A 19004-nucleotide genomic window follows, 5' to 3' on the forward strand; every position below is an offset into this window, starting at 1 on the left:
TATGACCATGTCTATTGAATCGGGTTAGTGAAAGAACTCGCTTAATAAGCGTGTGAGGCTATTTTATGTGAGAATAACTACCAATGGAGGTTTTACGCCTAATGTGTTTCTTGTTTGCGATTCGATTTCTGTTTTTCGTTCGTTTTTCTTTGGGTGTAGAGTAGAGTAACTCTCAAATTACTCTACAAAGCTAGTGACTTGGAGAGATACGCGAAGTTGTATATATTTTAATCGTAGGAAATTGATTTGCGGGGTCTGGCTTCGCAGTTTATGTTACTACTCATGACATCGAGGGGTTTTCTACATAAAACATTTTCATATTTTTCCTAGATATAACACGAAGAGAATGATACTATTGAGATATCCTCACTCATTAACTCATCGCAAGCTTTGATCCTAGCTATTTTCGATTACATAAATTGGAATTTAAGTTGATCTCTGTAACCTCGAATTTACTCTTCGATTTTGAGATTTTTTGGAAGCTCGCAGTTCTCTCGTACAGCCCTGAGGATTTCCTGAAGTTCGAAGCTTATCTTCATGATTTACCGAGTTGATTTTCTCGTAGTACAGATTTTCCGAATAAGCTCGACACTCGCAAGACTTTGGGAACTCGCATTTATTTGTGGAGCTCGAAAACACCTCTCGAATTTTGCTCCGTGGAAACTCAAAATTCCTTCCCAGAACTCTACGATGAGCCCCTATGGAGGTATTGGAGCTCGGCCTCGTTGAAGCCGTGCTGATCAGGTAAGTTCTCGTCTGTCTTACCTATTCCGAGGCTAAGCATGTGAAACATAGAAAATTCTCAATGAAACAGAAGCTAGTAAATTTCAGTCAGGTGTCTTTTTCCTTTGCTCAATGATCTAGGAAATCTCAAAACCTATCTTTTAAAAACGCTACAAAATTGTTTTGCCAAACACTAAAAGAGAAAAGAAGTGAGTTAATATAACAAGACCACCCTATGAATGTGTATACGCAATATTGGTTTCTTCGAAGGCCCTTTTTTATTAATGATATTTTTTATTGACGAATTGAATAAGTATGCATGATATTTTAAGAAAATTTGTTAATACATTATAGATGGCAAATATGGTCCGAGTAGTCATGAGTTGAGGTAAAGATTATTACTGAGTCTTCAATAAAGTATTAAGTATTTTATTTTTGAGCCAATGCATTGGAGGAGATTCATGCCAGAGGGTTTCCACGCCCGGGAATTTAGCTCGAGCTGAATGGGCCCCAAAATTGGAGGAGAGACATGCTTGAGCATCCGACACCCTGTGGATTTTTTGAAAATCCACGAGCGTGGCGAAATGAAATGGAAAATCTATCCGAGTATTCGGATAGCGAGCATGAGCTCGTTAAACAAAAATCTATCCGAGTATTTGGATAGCGAGCACGAGCTCGTTAAGACAAAAAACCTATCTGAGTATTCGGCTAGCGAGCACGAGCTCGTTAAACAAAAATCTATCCGAGTATTCTGATAGCGAGCACGAGCTCGTTAAACAGAAATCCATCCGAGTATTCGGATAGCGAGCACGAGCTCGTTAAGAAAAAAAATCTATCAGAGTATTCGGGTAGCGAGCACGAGCTCGTTAAACAGAAATCTATCCGAGTATTCGGGTAGCGAGCACGAGCTCGTTAAATATAAATCTATCCGAGTATTCGGATAGCGAGCACGAGCTCGTTAAGACAAAAAAATATATCTGAGTATTCGGGTAACGAGCACGATCGCATTATGTATTCGAGTATTCAGGTAGCGAGCACGAGCTCGTTAAAACAAAAAAATGTCCGAGTATTGGAAAGCACGAGCTTCTGATACTTCGCCATAATGAGCGCGAACTTGACAGAAAGAATATTATGGATTGGAATGTATCAAAGTAAATATAAAATAAGAAATAAATTGAGAAACATGAAATTGGTATAACCAAGCATAGACAATTGCACAGAAAATGAAGCATGAGATATGGCAGGCTAAGAAATAATTCGAGTGGAAACAAAAGGGATAGGGAAATGGTTGGCTGAGCTCTACAGCTAATTACCCGATCAAGTGCTTGATCCGACCAAACAAGCATAAACTTACCATTTCGACAAGAAGTCTGAGCGAACGAGAAATCGTAGCATTAACGTAACCAACCCCCAAGAAAATCGGCTAGGAACATAGTCGGTGGGTTAAGAAAATAACGCATACTCCAAGCTGATCAATTCGTATTCTTGCGTTCAACTTGGAGTGGGGGACTAGTTGATCCGGACAGATTTACACGGCCTAATAAGGCAAGGCCCAACAGAGTTGACCCACTCTCATGGAGAAGATAAAACCATATGGAATACGGGCTTATTTGCCCATTTCATCAGATCTTTATACATGGCCCAAAACATTGAGCCCACAAGTGAAAGGCCCAAAGAATATAATACATTGTGAGTACAGACGAATTAGGAGACCCCGACGAGCTGGAGACTTGAGAGCTCTTCGACGAACTGGAGACCTCCAAAAGAGCTAAAGATAGCTGACAAGTGCCAAGTGTCGAGCGCCGAGCATCGAGCCCGAGTGACGAGCCAACGAGCGTCGAGCTGACGAGCGCTGAGCCGCCGAGTGCCTAGCACCGAGCACCGAGTGACGAGCGTCGAGCGCCGAGTCGACGAGCGCTGAGCCGACGAGCGCCGAACACCGAGCGTCGAGTGACGAGCCCCGAGCGACAAACCGACGAACGTTGAGCGCCGAAGTGACGAGTGCCGAGTGTCGAGCGTTGAACGATAAGCTCTAGATGCCACCTCATAACTTAGACACTAAGAATAAAAAATATCTTCATAACTTGAACACTAAGACTTATAGTCATGGATTTGAAATAATTCTATTAATCGAATTGGATAAAAGCAATGGCATCCGGAAAGCCTTTCCTATAAATAGAGGGTTCATAAACCTCAAGGTAAGTATTCTTGATCCTACCATTTCTCTCGTGAATATATTTCTCTGAATCTTTGAGGTGTTCTAACTTGGGCGTCGGAGTGCTAACGCCGGGAGCACCTCTCCCGGTCCCTTTTGCAGGTCCGATGAACAGGCCCAGAATGGAACGGAGTTGAAGATTCGAGTTTTCTTGAAGCGGAAGAACCAAACCGCATCAACTAGCTACGATGGAAATCGAACGAGCCTAATTAGAACCACCATTCTCAAAACATTATAAATGTTTTTCGAAAGTGGAATTCAAGATCAAAAATATCGTTCAAAATTGAAATTCGATAATTTCGTTCTAATTTCCACAACTATAAATAATCTAGGGATTTGCTTTTTACCGTTTGAAAAAGGCTATTTACCGTTCAAAAAAACTCTCTCTCTCTCTCTCTAAAAAAAATTGCTCTCAAGACAATTTCTTCACAAATCATTCTTATTGGTGTGATATACGAACATAAATGAATTTATCGAATGAAGATCGGGATAGCGAACACAGCGAGGTAAAAATTCCGTCTTTTCGATCGAAAAAACTGGGCTAAACATTCAAAAGCCCAACTTGGGCGCCCGACAGTGCAGTGCACGCCCATGTTGGGCGTGCAGTTGGCTGTTACACGCCCATTTTGGGCGTTTGTAGGCCAACTGCACGCCCAACATGGGCGTGCACTGCACTGCCGGGCGCCCGACTTGGGCTTTTGAATTTTAAACCTTTTTTTTTTTTTTTTTTTTAAATCAATTTTTTTATGTTTTTTTCAGGACGATACGACTACATTTGAAGTTGATCATACCGATTATTTTACCACTACTCAGTTGTTTGACTCAAAGGATGAGGTAGTGGTTTGGGTGAGGTTCGTTGCAAGAGGTCTTTTTGTGAAAATAGTAAAAAGAAGCAGTCCTAAAAAAAAGATTTTTTTGACTTGTGACCTATTCGGGGAAAAACGAGAATGTCCATCAACTAATCCAGAAGCGCGCCCGAGAAGGACCGGTAGCAAAAAGATAGGCTGTGGTTTTTATATTGTCGGAGAGCTACGATGGGATGATAAATGGGAGGTCAGAGTAATATACGGGAAGCATAATCATGTTCCGATATACAAGTCCGGGCATGGGATGAGTGCATTGTCTCAGGAGGAGGCGAAGATCATTAGTGATCTGTCACAAAGTCATGTGCCGCCCAAGAAGATTTTGGCTAACTTGAGACAAAATGGTTTGGGCCTCGATGCTTATTCAAAACAAATATACAATCAGAAGGCGAAATTGAAAAGACTATCTAGGGGTGACCGTACAGTGATGCAACATTTGATTGGGTTGCTTGAGGAGCATAACTATTACAAGTGGTTCCGCACTGATGAAACTACACATGCAGTTACTGATTTGATGTGGGCTCACCCTCAATCTGTGGAATTGTTAAGTAAGTTTCCGTACGTATTACTACTTGACAGTACTTACAAAACAAATCAGTACAAATTGCCTTTGTTGGAGATTGTTGGTGTTACTCCTGTCGGGAAAAATTTTACTGTTGCAGTCGCATTTTTGCGCCATGAAAATGAAGACCATTACACATGGGTGTTGCAAAAGCTGAAGAGACTTTTCCCCCCTCAGACTCTACCTAGTGCCATCGTGACGGATCGAGAGTTAGGGCTCATAAAGGCGCTAGAGAATGTATTTCCGACCGTACCTCATCTCTTATGTCTTTGGCACATTAACATGAATGTGGGGCGTCGTGCTTCAAGATGTCTCGGCAATAGTAGGCGTCGCGGCACGGCTTTTGTAGTTGGCGTGTGGCAAACTTTGGTAAAATCAGTGTCTGAAGAAGATTTCGCCAGGAATTACACAGCTTTGACGGACGAGTACGCGAATTATCCAGATTTGATTGAGTATCTCCAATACACTTGGCTCGTATACAAAGAGAAATTTGTAAAAGCATGGACGGATCTAATTTTCCATTTGGGTAATACATCGACAAGCAGGTATTTATTTATAAGTGGTTAAATACATATACTTAACTTACTGTCATGTAGTTTATTGAAACATAGCATATTCTAAACATATTAGGGTGGAGAGCAACCATAGAGCATTGAAGAGATGGTTGGAATCGTCCACGGGTGGCTTCGACACATTTTGGGCACAGTATCACTCAATGATGAAAGATCAATTTAACGAGATACTAGCCGATTTTGCAAAATCAAAGAGGATTCGGGCCCAGACGATCAACGTGCCCGTATTTAAAATATTGTCCAGTGGAATTGTAACACATAATGCTCTGCAGATGTTGGACGATGAGAAGGATGAAGACATAGACGGTTGCGTCTGTTATATGAGGAAATGTCTTGGACTCCCATGCAGACATGAAATTCGTGCAAAGATGAATGCACGACGTGGTGTGTTTTATGCAGAGGATGTCCACATTTTTTGGAGGACATTTATTTCGGGATTCGGGGATTCCCTAGATGAAAGTGTTGGTTCTGTTCCCGACCACAGGTCACAGGCTATTGGCAGGCTAGAAGGGTTAATGAATGATTTGCGTGAGCGGTCAGAAATTGAGATCACGGACGTGACAGATGCCATTTTTGAACGAATTCCACTAACTCGCAAACCCATGATGAAATGCACGTCGTGCAGGGTAATTGTCATCTCACCGAATGGCATGTGAAAACTGTTGGTGTCCGGCTGCCACCTCTCAATAAAAGCCTCTATTAATGGGTTATTGTGCTGAGGCAGCGAACAATCACGCAAGTGATACAAGCCGGTACTCTCAAGTAGTGAGACACAATCATCGTCGTCGGGGCCCGGCCAAGTACACTTCGCGTGCGACCGTAATTTAACCATATGTCGTCCCTGTTCAAGATATATTCATATATAAGTATACCACAAACAAGTGTAAATATTATAAACAAAATTTATTAATATTAATAAGTATTACCTTTCCCTCCCAAATGTCGTAGGCAATATGTGCTCCAAAACTTGGAATCAAGTGAGCGTATTTAGGTCCACCGGGTGTCTCACCGGTCAACATCCAAGGTCGAGAAGGAAGTTTTTTTCTCGGAGCGGTGCGGGACCTCGAGGCAGGATTAGAACCACCGAAAGTACCACCCATCGGGACAGGAGGCGGAGTCGGAGTCGGAACATCCTCGTAATCGTCATCGGATGGAAAATCCGGCACCGGAAACTGATACTTCTGCTGAAAGCGTAGTTGTGGATCGTACTCGTACTCCTGCGGCTGCATATATGCATCCATGGGTGCATCCATCTCCTGCTCGGCCTCTGTCTCTGTCTCCTCCTGAATCATCGTACGTGGGGGTACAAAAGCACCAGTGCGTTCCCCACGACGTTTAGAACTAGTCACATTTCTATTATGTGTCCTTCCCTCCCGTTCCGCAGTAGTCTCCACCACCGGATCTGCAGGTGGACGAATCAGGGGTCCTTTCCCTTTTCCGAGTCCGAATTTTTTCGCCCAATTAGACATCCTGTAAACATAAAATTATATTAAATTTACTAACTTATTTTAATTCAGAAAAAAAATATTTCTTTTAAATCAAAAAAAAAAAAAAAAAAAAAAAAAAAAATTAAATCGAACGCCCGGTTTGGGCGTTTCCCGGCCGAACCGACGCCTGGACCGGGCGCCGGTTCGCCCGGGAAACGCCCAAACCGGGCGTTGAAACACTCATTTCACGCCCAAACCGGGCGCTGGCAGCATGAACCGACGCCCACTTTGGGCGTCGGTTCATGCAGCCAGCGCCCGGTTTGGGCGTTTGGCTCTAACATCCGAAAAATTCAAAAGCCCTACAAATCGATTTGTAGGGCTTTTAAACATGAAATTGGTTGCAAAATCGAGTTACCCATTGCATATAACACATGTAGGTGTTGAAATTACCTGAAAAAATCGAAGCCCAAGCTCGATTTTGGTTGATTTCGAAATTTTTCGAAAAAAAAAAAATTTTCTGAAATTTTTGGAATGAGGGGTAATTGGAGAGAATTTCGAATTTTAGGGGTTTTAGAGAGATAAACTGTTTTTTACTTTGAACGGTAAATAGCACTTATTAGCCCGTAAAGAGCATTTTCTATAATCTATCCTATTATTTGAAAATATAACGAACACCTAGGCCCATAAGAAAAGGAAACAACACAAAATTAATTCTTTCACCTTTTAGAGCCCAAGAAAATCAAGCCCATGAATAATCTATAAAGAAATAGTATTATAAAAAATAATATCTAAATACATTGAATTTAAATATTTAATTACATTTTAATTTGTCGTAATATTTGTCTTTATATATACATATTAGTTTCAGTACTGAAACCCTACAGTACAGTACAGTTCCAGCAATGGCGAAACCCATAGTCAACGCTCTTCTTCTGTTCTTCTTCATCATCTCCCTTTCATGGCGGCAAATCGACGGCCAGCAAAAAACCTGGCAAGACGCTTTCAAGGTTCTCGGAATCTCATGGAACAAAGACGGAACCAGTTTGAACCGGACCATCCAGATTCCGATGGTTGACCCGACTCCGTACGACGACGGCACCACCACACCCGCACCGATAGCCCTCTCACAGGACATCCAGCTCACCGCCTCCTCCAAAGCCTACGTCCGCCTCTACATTCCGACGAACCCACCAAAGAACAAGAAGCTACCGCTGATCATCTACTTCCACGGCGGCGATTTCGTCCTCTTCAGCGCCACCACCGTCATCTTCCACAACTTCTGCAACGACATCGCATCCCATCTCCCCGCCGTCGTCGTCTCCGTCGAGTACCGCCTCGCCCCGGAGAACCGCCTCCCCGCCGCCTACGAGGACGCCGTCAACGCCTTAATCTGGGTCAAGAACCAGTCACTCGAGATCGGCGGCCGTGACCCGTGGCTGGAGTACGCCGACTTCAAAAACGTCCACCTCCTCGGCAGCAGCGCCGGCGCCAACATAGCCTACAACGCCGCCCTCCGGGCGTTCGATCTCAACCTTCACCCTCTCCAGATCAAAGGACTCCTCCTGAACCAGGCCTTCTTCGGCGGCGTGCAGAGGACCCAGTCGGAGCTCCGGCTGAAGGACGACCCGTACGTTGCTCTGTACGTGAACGACGTGCTCTGGACACTAGCCCTCCCGAAAAACGCGGGCCGGAACCACGAGTACTGCAACCCGGTTATATTCCAAAAGTGTATGGGTCGGATCTACGATCTGCCGAAGGTGTACGTGAAAGGCGACTACGGCGACCCGTTAGTTGACCGGTCGGTTCAGTTGGTTCAGTTCTTGAAGAAGTGTAACGTGAAGGTTTATTCCCGGTTCAAGCAAGGCGGGTTTCACGGGATTGAGCTGCAGAACAAGGCGGAGGCGCAGCTGCTGTATAATGATATCAAGTGGTTCGTCAACGATGTACCCGCCGCCGCCGGAATTCGGGAGAAGATGCCGGTTGGGGTTTCTTATTCCGGCCATGCTTCCGAGTGATGATGATGATGACGTTTTTTGTTTTTTGTTCTTTCCTTTTTTAGAATATGGATAAGGTTGTACGCGGTGCATTTTTGTTTGTACTTTGCTATCTTGAGGGAAACCAAGATATTATCAATAAATTAATTAGTTGAAGTTCATTAAAATGCCAATAGTTTGAAATTTAATTACTGAAAATTAAAATTTAACAAGACTAGTTTTAAAGTACTTTTTTCATTGTTAATGGGCAAGGTCATTATTGTAATTTGTGGGCCAATTTGGCCACCAATTATACTACTACTTTAGATCTAAAGTTGAGTATAAAATATTCCGGAAACCACATTGTAGGTAACATGCATTCGAACTTGTACATCGTGTCGATCTAATGGTCGGAAAAAGTGATTTTTTTACAATTGACCCAAATTCGAATTTCTTTGTCAATAGTCGTTGAATCGAATTTGTAACATGGTTAGCATTTGCGTCTATCGTGTGGAAGAAGACATGGGAACTAATGGAGTAAGAGTTATGTGAGTATTTATAGCAACCGTACAGTTTTTTTTTTTCTGTTTCTTACTCCATTTGTTCACAATAACTGTCTATTTTTTTAAATATTTTCGTTCCATGTTATCAGTCATTTTAGATTTCCAATACTGCATTAAATGCATTTTTTCCTGTTTTAACCTTATTAATTCAACTATAAGTATTAAGTATTAACTCTATCTTATCACATCATTAAATAATCAAAGTTATTTTAGTCTATCTAATATATTTTACCTAAAATCAAGACACATTTATTGAGCTTCTTAATCCTTGTGCAAAGCCAAAAACAACACTTAATAGGGATCGAAGGGAATAGTAATAAAAGAATTCGCAACCATTTATTTAAATATGTTAAGTAAATCCACATTCTGGTATAGTAGCTTACAAACCGTACATACAATTTGTTTCTTCCTTAATTATGTGGACTTGGTCCTTTTTATTAGCCAAAAAAATAAAAATATCAATAGATCATAATATTGAGCCATTGATAATTAAAATTAGATTATATATGCATATGGGGTTTTGGAAAATGAAACATTGGGAAGTGTAGCACTTGACATCAGCACGATTTTTTTCCATGATCGTGTCGTGTCATGCAATTAAATAATTATGTTACAACTATGAGTATTTAATTCTAAATTGATAGTAAATTGAACCTAGCCAAGTGTGGAATTCAGGGTTTTGGATGAGTTTCAATTCCCTGCAGCAATAAATATGAAATTATCTTATCTGGGATTTCTATTTATTCTTTTTTTTTTTTTAATTATTTTTTACGATATGTTACTAAAATAAAAAATGGTACGTGGCACGTGAAGTCAAAAGCCTACTATTTCAAGTTCCCAACACGTACAATAAATACGTTCATGGATTGACTAGATACATAGTCTATAACCCATACAGAATTTTAGGGATAATTAGTGAAAAAAAACCCACATTATTTACATATATTAGAGTGGAGATAACTCATTTTTTCAATATTAGTCAACCCCTTAATTATTAAATTTAATTATTCTTTTCAAAACTGTTATGAATAATATCTAATTTGCCCTTAATACTATATTATTTCGCATCTATCCTGATTTTATTAGGCAACCAATCGCCTCCATCTTCTTTTCTCTGATTTATGTCGTTCTCTCCATACCCCATTCCATCTCTTTTTTATCTCTCCTGGATAAATCCATGGTGCATGCAAGAACCACTCCATCGTAGCCTCCACCACCCACCATTGAAAAGCATAGCATGCGAGCCGGTGACTTTAGGAACAGCCTCAAGGACGCGCTCATATCGCATCTCCACTCGCTCAACATTGATGTCCAAGCCGTCAGATCTAAAGTTCTCGTTCCGCCGTCGCCGCCATCGCTCCGATCTCGATAAGTTGTGAAAGACGACATAAAAAACTAAGAAATCCCTCCTACCTCCACCCCTCAAATAAGTTTGTATATCAAAATATTTTTTTTGAAACGTAACATGTTAATATTAATATGTTTCTACCACATACTCTCCTCCTTTCAAATTTATTCTCGCCTATGTCTCATTTTTACCTTTGTACAAATATTTAAAAACTCAATAATTAGGTTAATTTTAAGATAAAATACATAAAAAAATACTAAAATAATATTTATCGGTTATTGATTTATAAGAGACATTAATATTTAGAGTTGAATTAATAATGTTAAAATAGAAAGAAAAAAATTAATACAATATCGACTTATAATATGAAACAAAAAATATTTTTTTAAAAAGTGACCATACATATAAAGTATTTGTAATTGTGTATAAGCAAGTCATATGGTATTTCAAAATCGGCTCGTATAAAAGAAGTAATTGATGGCGATATGATTAACGATAATAATATTTTGATCATATTTATATGTCTTTTATAAATTACATTTGATATAAGGCATGTATGATAAATTCGAGTTTAAAAATATTAGTAAAGGATGTTAGTTTTGAAAAGGCGAACAAAATTCTACAGAATGTAATTAGATTGGAATTAGATCGGAACGTGTTAAAAAATGCTTAACAAATTCTCCTCAAATGTTGTCAACAATCCTTTGAACAACTATTTTTAAGGATGGCCTCTTAATTAATATTTTTGGAGAAAAATATTTAAAAAATAAAATAATAAATAAAAATAAAAAAATAAATAAACCTTCAAAGAGTTCATTGCAGTTCTTGTGTTGTAAAAACATAAAACAATGTCAAAACTCGATCCATACGAACATCTCCGAATTTCCCTGAACCCCGACGGCTCACTCACGCGCCACCACAAGCTCCCCACCTCCGCCGCCACCGGAGAATCCCCACAAAATCCCTCCGCCCACGCTGTCCTCAGCAAAGACGTAACCCTCAACGCCGACAAGAAAACGTGGATGCGAATCTACCTCCCCGCCAAACTCCCTTCCAACGACAACTCCGTCGCGCGCCTCCCCATCATCTTCTTCTTCCACGGCGGCGGCTGGATCAGCACCAGCGTGGCCGACACCGCCGTCCACGAGAGCAGCAACTGCATCTCCTCCGAAGTCCCCGCCATCGTCGTCTCCGTCGAGTTCCGCCTCGCCCCGGAGAGCCGCCTCCCCGCGCAGTACGATGACGCGGCGGACGCCGTCTTCTGGGTCAGGAACCAGGCGGCGGATCCAGTCGCCGGAGATCAGTGGATCACGGACTACGGCGACTTCTCCAGATGCTACCTATACGGCGCCAGCTGCGGGGCCAACATCGCCTTCAACGCCGCGATGCGGATGCAGCAGGCGGAGCTGCAACCGCTGAAAATCGCCGGAACAATACTCAACCAGCCGTTTTTCGGGGCGAACCGGCGGACCGGGAGTGAGCTAAACCGGGCCGACGATCAGTATTTCCCGTTGCCGGTTCAGGATTTGCTGTGGGAGCTGGCGTTGCCGCTCGGAACTGATCGGGACCACCGGTACTGTAATCCGTTGGCGGTGGAGGAGAAGGTGAAGAATGTGGGGCGGTGCTTGGTGATAGGGTACGGCGGCGACCCGTTGATCGACCGGCAGCAAGATTTTGTCGAAATGCTGAAGAAGCAAGGGGTGACGGTTGAGGCCCGGTTTGATGACGTGGGCTTCCATGGGATTGATATGATTGACTCCAAGAGAACTATTGCCATTCTTAATTTTATCAAACTATTTGTTTGATTTATTTGTTTTCTATTTTTTTTAGATTAAAGGTGGAAGTTTTTTACTTGGTAACACTTCCTTTTAATTTCAATTTCAGATATTCATATTTGGGAATTGAAATGATGTATAAAATACATTTATAATACTTATGCTCATATCGTTATACATCGATCAATATTGATTCGTCTGATGACGTGGGATCCTTTTGAGGAGTCAGACGTTCGACGGGAGGTCTCGGTGAACTCCGACCGAACTACAAAAGAAAGAATTAAGAGTTAGCAGTACGACTATCAAATTAGTAGGCATCAAATATAGTGTTTTCAGAAGATATACCATTTTGGTAAGGTGAGAGAATGTGTTATGTATACGAATCAAAGCTCCCCATTCCATAAGCAGTAGTGAGTTCTTACTTATATTTACCTTTCGCTGGTTGCGAAGAATTCCTCAAGAACTGGGCTGAAAGCATGTCGCCTCACTTTTCATGTCAACTCGTCGCACGTTCCATGTTAATAAGGTCCATTCTCATCCTTATTCGAGCCACTCATCTTGGCATTATGGCAGTCTCGAGCTTTCCGGCCTATGTCGTCGGTTATTTCATCATTAAATGCCATTGAACTGTTGTCATTGGCGCTTGTCAGAGCAATAAACGCGCTTCTTACCGGAGCTGAGATTGAGGTCGGTATAGTCGACAGAGTGTAGCACGATCGGCAACTAGTCTATCGGTTTCCTTCTAGGCGCATTGGGCCAAGATGCTCGTCTCTCTGGGCTTTACTAATCTTATTGGGCTGCCATGCCTTATTGGACCTCTTTGGAAATTGGATTTTAGGTCTGGATCAACTTCTGAATCGAATCAATTATGTAAAAAAAAGTTACTTTGATTTTTTTTTCTCACTTAATACAGGATATTGTTTTTATATATTTTTTAGAATTCCAACCAATCTTTTAAATTTTATCTATAGTCGCAAAATAAATAAGAAAGAAAGATAAAATAACAACGATATAAATATCAATCTATTCAAATTGCTTTACCAATTCCCATAGTTATTTCAATTTATTTATTATTGGAATTTGCTAAAAGTCTTCAAATTTAATTTTTATTTCAATTTACTCCTTTTTTTTTCACTTATTAATTTTACAACATTCTAGACATACTAGAACTTTTATTGGTATCAAACACATTCTTTATTTTGTATTTAAATAGTTGTCCCATACCTATATGTGCAAATTTAATTTATTTATAATTCCATAAAACTTAAATAAATAAATAAATAAGTAAGTAATTTTGAAAGACTAATTAGTAATTAATACACAGTACATATAAGATAGTTGGATCCGCGTCTGTGTTCAATAATTTCCCCACCATGAATGCCCGAGGAGGCGACGCGCCGCCGGCGAGTGGCGGGGATTTCCTCCTCCAACTCCTCCGCAACCCACCCAACTTCAGCCATCTTACTCCTCCGTCTCAGCAGCAGACTCCAGATATATTCTCGCAGGACCCGGCCGTCGCGGCGGTGGGCCCCACTGTCCCGACCTTCCCGCTTCCGCAGGGCGGCTTCCCGTCCAACGGCACCGATCTCCAGTTCCGCCAGTGGAATCACTCACCGTTCCCTCCTTTCGCCCCGCATCAGTACTTCCAGCAAAACCCTATCGCTCGCCCTAATTTAAACCCTGATTTCCCCTCCCCACCACCTGGGGAACTCAATTACGCCCCCCACCAATTCAATCTCCAGTCGAATCGCATCCCGCCGGGTGAAGATGCAAGGAAATTGGCGCCTTACGGAGACAATTCCAGGCCAAGCGCCGCCGCGCATCAGCAGCTTCAGTCCAATCGCATCCCACTGGGTGAAGACGCAAGGAGATTAGGGGTTTTTGGAGAAATTGCCAAGCCAAGCGTTGCTCAACACCAGCAGGAGCAGAATCATCTCATCTTCGGGTCTCTGAATCGCGATATTCTGCAAACTGACGCTGGAGATGTTCTGCACCAGAGCTTACATCCAATGGACAAACTTGGGAACTCTTATTTGGAGGAGGTTTTGGGTATGGATAGGAGAATGAACAGGTTTCCGATGAACGAGGTCAACGGAAATTCACGAGGAAATTCGAGTGGTAACGAGAGGAGAAATCAAGGAGATAATGGGAGTCACAGGGCGGTGGCTCCCCCTGGATTTTCAAGTAACAACATAAAGAATGTGGGGAACCGAGAGCATGGCTATGGAACGAGGACTCCGGATAATTATGTGGATAAAGGTAAAGGAAATTCGGGTGGTTCGTACAAGAATGGCGGGGTGAGTAATCCGATTAATTCGCCTGGTTCTATGATGGGAATTCATGTTGAGGATGGTGGAAAAGGTAAAGAATTGAGATTTGGTGGGCAGAATAATAAGAATCAAGGAGATCGTGTGCAGAGTAAGATGAATGGTATTGAGGATCAAATGGGCTCTCTAGGAATTGAAGAGGAATCCGGTGAGACGAGTGATAAAAAGAAGAACCCTCACGACAAGGTAATTTTCATTGTGTATATGTTTATGGTGAGAAACTGGTTTTCTTGATTGAAATAGAACAAGTTTTAGTAGATCTAATGGTTAACTTAAATCGGGACCCATTAGTGGTTTCTTGAGGCATTTAATCAGGTGAATGGTAGTAATTATTTGCTTGGGTGGAATGCTCAAAAAGTGTAAGAGTTTTAAATAGCAACTGGGAAGTGAAAAATGGTAAATCCTGTTGTGATACAGATTTGGGAATTATTGATTTTGGAAGCATTAGTTAATACTGGCAATCAGGAATTATTATCTGTTATACATGACATAATGTTGAGATAGATTAAATCCAAAGTTGTAACTAATTTGATGTTTGAATTACAAGAATTCAAGAGAGAGATAGAGAGAATTTGACCTACATCAGTGGATAAAATGCCAAAGAATTGAAATCACTAATTTGTTGCCTCGGATTTTACATAAGCAAATATTGAATACGAGTACCTTACCTTGAAGTTAATAATGTCATTCGTGTAATTAGACTAAATGAATTAATCTATTGATTTAATGTATGGAGTTGGATTTGATGAGTGACAGTATAGTTAAACCTTTCAATTTCTCTCTGAATAGTACAGCCGAATTAACCTGCTATGGAACTGTAAACATATATGCTTGGATGTATTTGTTACTTGGCGACATTAGCATCTGTAAGTCGAGATCGGTTCATCTAAAATTGCGTTGTCCTCACTGGCCTGGAATGTGTGCCCAACATATGATTAATAAAGGAATTAACTGTTTCTTTTTGTGGTCTGTCCTTTGTCATTTTCTTCGATTTTGACTTGAGTGAGTGACTATCTTATATATGTTTGTGCAAAACATAAATTTTTTCTTTATGGACCTAGCTTAATTGCGTTTTCATATTCTTTTGTAATTGAACTGGTTTCTATTTGATGAAAAGATAAAAACCCTTAACTGATTAAACTAGTGATTTTCTGTCTTCAGTTTTATGCCAAAGATTTGGAATGAAAGTTGTAGGTTCTTATGTTTATCTCAACTTCTGATAATTTTTCAAAATCAGAATTAAAATTTTTTATGCAGCTATATTAATAATTTATGTCTAAGTTCCCACTATAATTCTGTAGTGCTAATTGCCATTATTCTTTCTAGACTTGTTTAAACAATTAAGCTTTAGATACATTTTCTTTTCCTTATCTAAAGCTTTGAAGATTATGTCCGACAGACATTTGTGTGGATGTGAACTTCTCTCGATTGATATTCCAAATTTGCTCCTTTTGATCAGGAATATAGGTCCGACCAGAGAGGACAGTGGATAATGGGTCAAAGGATGAGACATGTTAAAAGGCAGACAGCATGTCGAAAGGACATAGATAGATTCAACTCTCAGTTTCTGACAGTGTTTGAGTCGTTAATCCCAGCTGATGAAGAAAGGGTCAAGCAAAAACAATTGTTAACTGTATTGGAAAAGCTCGTTGCCAAAGAGTGGCCCGACGCTCGATTATATCTTTATGGATCATGTGCCAATTCATTCGGCTTTTCAAAAAGTGATCTTGATGTTTGCCTTGCCATAGAACTTGGGAATAATGAGAAGTCCGAGGTGGTCCTAAAGCTCGCAGATATATTGCAGTCAGACAATCTACAAAATGTGCAGGTGAATAATAACGGCTGCCAATTTCACTTAAAATTTTATATTTTATTATCTTTGTCGTATAAATGAAGTATGGAGTTTCATGTTTCGTTTTTCAGGCTCTTACGCGTGCACGAGTTCCTGTTGTGAAACTCATGGATCCAGTTACTGGTATTTCATGCGACATTTGTGTGAACAATATGTTGGCTGTTGTAAACACGAAGCTTCTTTATGATTATGCACGGATAGATGTAAGACTCCGCCAGCTGGCGTTTATCGTGAAACACTGGGCTAAATCACGTGGAGTCAATGAAACTTACCAAGGAACACTCTCGAGCTATGCGTGAGTATCTAACCAAACCAATTATCTTGTCTTGTATTCCAACCTATGAGTTTTTATTTAATTTTTTTTGCTAATATAATATCCAAATATTATTTCAGGTATGTGTTAATGTGCATTCATTTCTTACAACAGCGTAGACCTGCCATTCTTCCATGCTTGCAGGTATGTAATAATAAACTGCGTTTAAATTCTTTGTACAGAGTTATCTGGTAAAAAATCACGTCTAATTGCTTTTTTTCTTTTTTTAAATTGCTGTTCCTTTTCTTTGACAGGCAATGAATATTACATACTTCAGGAACGTAGACAATGTCGAATGTGCTTATTTCGATCAAGTGGAAAAGCTTGGCAATTTCGGGTCCCGTAATGGGGAAAGCATTGCTCATTTAGTATGGGCCTTCTTCCATTATTGGGCCTATTGTCACGATTATGCAACCGACGTTGTATCTGTTCGTACAGGAAGCACACTCAGGTGAGAAACAAATAAACAATTGCTCGATGCACACACACACACACACACTCTCTCTCTCCTCTCTATATCTCTTTCTCTCTCTTAACATTTTTGAAATACAGCAAAAGAACTAAAGACTGGACTAGGAGAGTTGGCAACGATCGTCACTTGATATGCATTGAGGATCCGTTTGAAGTATCTCACGATCTTGGCAGAGTGGTCGACAAGTATAGCATTAGGGTTCTGCGAGAAGAGTTTGAACGCGCAGCAGAAATCATGCAGTATGACCCTAATCCCTGTGTCACTTTGTTCCATCCCTATGTTCCTAATTAGCAACTTCTTTTATTTATTTTGTATATTCCTTTGTTGCCGTCGGTTGTCGTCATAACTTATTAGGGTTTTTTATTTATTTATTTATTGCTTGGTCGATTATGTCAATATTTTGCTGGAAAAATCTTTTATATGTATATCGTGCAATTTTTGTTTGGCTTGCATTACTATAACATCTCGGTTTCTGCTTCTTGCTCACTGCTATGCTTTCATTCTGGATCGTGTCTTGTAAAATCACGTTATAACTCAGTGTGAATTAGTACTTAGGGACCCAGTGTAACATTTTGCATTAATCCTCATACCCGCCCAAAAATTGGTTAATGTATCGATCTTTATTGCGATATTCCGTACAGTGTATAATATAATATATGTGTGTAGGTGCACCTAAGTGTACGTGTGTTTAAATTGGTACTCAATAATACAATATATTTTTTTGTCCTGCAAGTGCATTGAGGGTATTTTAATGTGGAGCATATGTATTTAAGTTTGCTTTTAAAACTGGTTGTTGAAGGCAACGCATATTTTATTCTGTTTGCTTTGTTTCTCTTTATTTTTTACAATTCGTTAAATTTCCAAGTTCTTTGAATATTGTACAATATTCGTTCTTTAGTTTATGCAAAAAAGAGAAAATAAAATAATTTTTTTTTTTTGAAATTTTCAATCTGTCTAAACATGTTGGAGTTTGGTTCTATAACTTGTCCCATGGTCTGAATCAGTGCACGTAAGTCACTCGAAAAACTATCCCGCAAGCGATGACCGGCCTAGCGGTCGGAGTAATTGAACTTGTATCAATTGATCCAAATTCGGTACCCCTTGACTCGATCGATAGGTTGAGTTTGACACACATGATTACGTATCTCGTATGGTTTGCAACCTATTATACGAGAGTGTAAGTTTATTCAGTGCACTTGTATGGTTGACTGTGAAAGTCACTCAAAAACTATATTTCAAAAAATGCACTTAATTGTATATATATTAGCAAAATAAATTTTGCAATAAAAAGTCAAAGATAAATAAAAATCTCTTCTAAATAAATTTGGGAAAATATTATATAGATAATAGAAATGAAATTATTTGAGTTGGTCCCCACCGAAAAAAATCACGAGAGAAGGTACAATTAGGGCATTTTATCATTAGTTAAAAAATAAATGGTGAAAGCTCAGCTGATAAAGAAGGCTTACTAAAATTGGAAAAAGTGCAATTACACTTCCAAGTTGGACCATTAAAATATTTCCATAAATAGAAACCCCTAACTACTACCACAGCCTAGCAATTGCCCACTAAAGATGGTTCTCTACATACATACATTATACATACATCCATACATATACATACACTAGTATCAACCATCATCAAATTTAGGCATAATGTATTTCTAATTTTCTATACAAATAAAATATATATTTTTATATAACTTAATAGAAATTTAAGAAATGTTGGGGGGTCCATGGCCCCCTGACCCTATATTGGCTCGATCGCTGCGTTTAGAAAAGATGTATGTGTGTGTGTGTGTGTTTAAAGTGTTATGGTCTTAAATGTGACAACCATTCTTTTTGTTGAGTGTTTATTGTATCAACTTTATTTCCTATTTACACCTCATTTGTGGTAAATTTCAGTCAGCAGATGGGGCTTCTTATGAGGTTTCCATGAATTCAAATAAAGAATATTACCAAAGTCATGCCTATTCTTTTTCTTTCTTTATTTTTTTATTTAATTTTATTTTTCTGCAAG

The 19004-nt window shown here is 40.0% G+C and overlaps 4 protein-coding genes across 4 annotated transcripts; all 4 read left to right on the forward strand.

Moving 5' to 3' along the window:
- Window positions 1–700: 700 nt before the first annotated feature.
- Window positions 701–6480, forward strand: LOC148772483 (protein FAR-RED ELONGATED HYPOCOTYL 3-like). The gene is made up of 4 exons (XM_088815059.1): window positions 701–744; window positions 2870–2921; window positions 3698–4908; window positions 4994–6480. Exons 1-4 carry the CDS (start codon window positions 701–703, stop codon window positions 5589–5591), a joined length of 1905 nt encoding a protein of 634 aa, XP_088671185.1. The 3' UTR covers window positions 5592–6480.
- Window positions 6481–7208: 728 nt separating this feature from the next.
- Window positions 7209–8517, forward strand: LOC105964028 (3-O-acetylpapaveroxine carboxylesterase CXE2). The gene has a single exon (XM_012988526.2). It carries the CDS (start codon window positions 7265–7267, stop codon window positions 8375–8377), a length of 1113 nt encoding a protein of 370 aa, XP_012843980.2. The 5' UTR covers window positions 7209–7264; the 3' UTR covers window positions 8378–8517.
- A 2552-nt stretch (window positions 8518–11069) lies between these two features.
- Window positions 11070–12202, forward strand: LOC105964029 (alpha/beta-Hydrolases superfamily protein). The gene has a single exon (XM_012988527.2). The coding sequence runs from the start codon at window positions 11095–11097 to the stop codon at window positions 12049–12051; it is 957 nt and encodes a 318-aa protein (XP_012843981.2). The 5' UTR covers window positions 11070–11094; the 3' UTR covers window positions 12052–12202.
- Window positions 12203–13247: 1045 nt separating this feature from the next.
- Window positions 13248–17446, forward strand: LOC105963736 (Nucleotidyltransferase family protein). The gene is made up of 6 exons (XM_012988179.2): window positions 13248–14534; window positions 15808–16176; window positions 16272–16495; window positions 16594–16657; window positions 16768–16964; window positions 17066–17446. The coding sequence occupies exons 1-6, from the start codon at window positions 13395–13397 to the stop codon at window positions 17274–17276; spliced, it is 2205 nt and encodes a 734-aa protein (XP_012843633.2). The 5' UTR covers window positions 13248–13394; the 3' UTR covers window positions 17277–17446.
- The last annotated feature ends 1558 nt before the right edge of the window (window positions 17447–19004 follow it).

Source organism: Erythranthe guttata, chromosome 2 (genome assembly GCF_056151865.1).
Source record: "Erythranthe guttata isolate IM_541 chromosome 2, IM_541, whole genome shotgun sequence".
Lineage (NCBI taxonomy): Eukaryota > Viridiplantae > Streptophyta > Magnoliopsida > Lamiales > Phrymaceae > Erythranthe > Erythranthe guttata.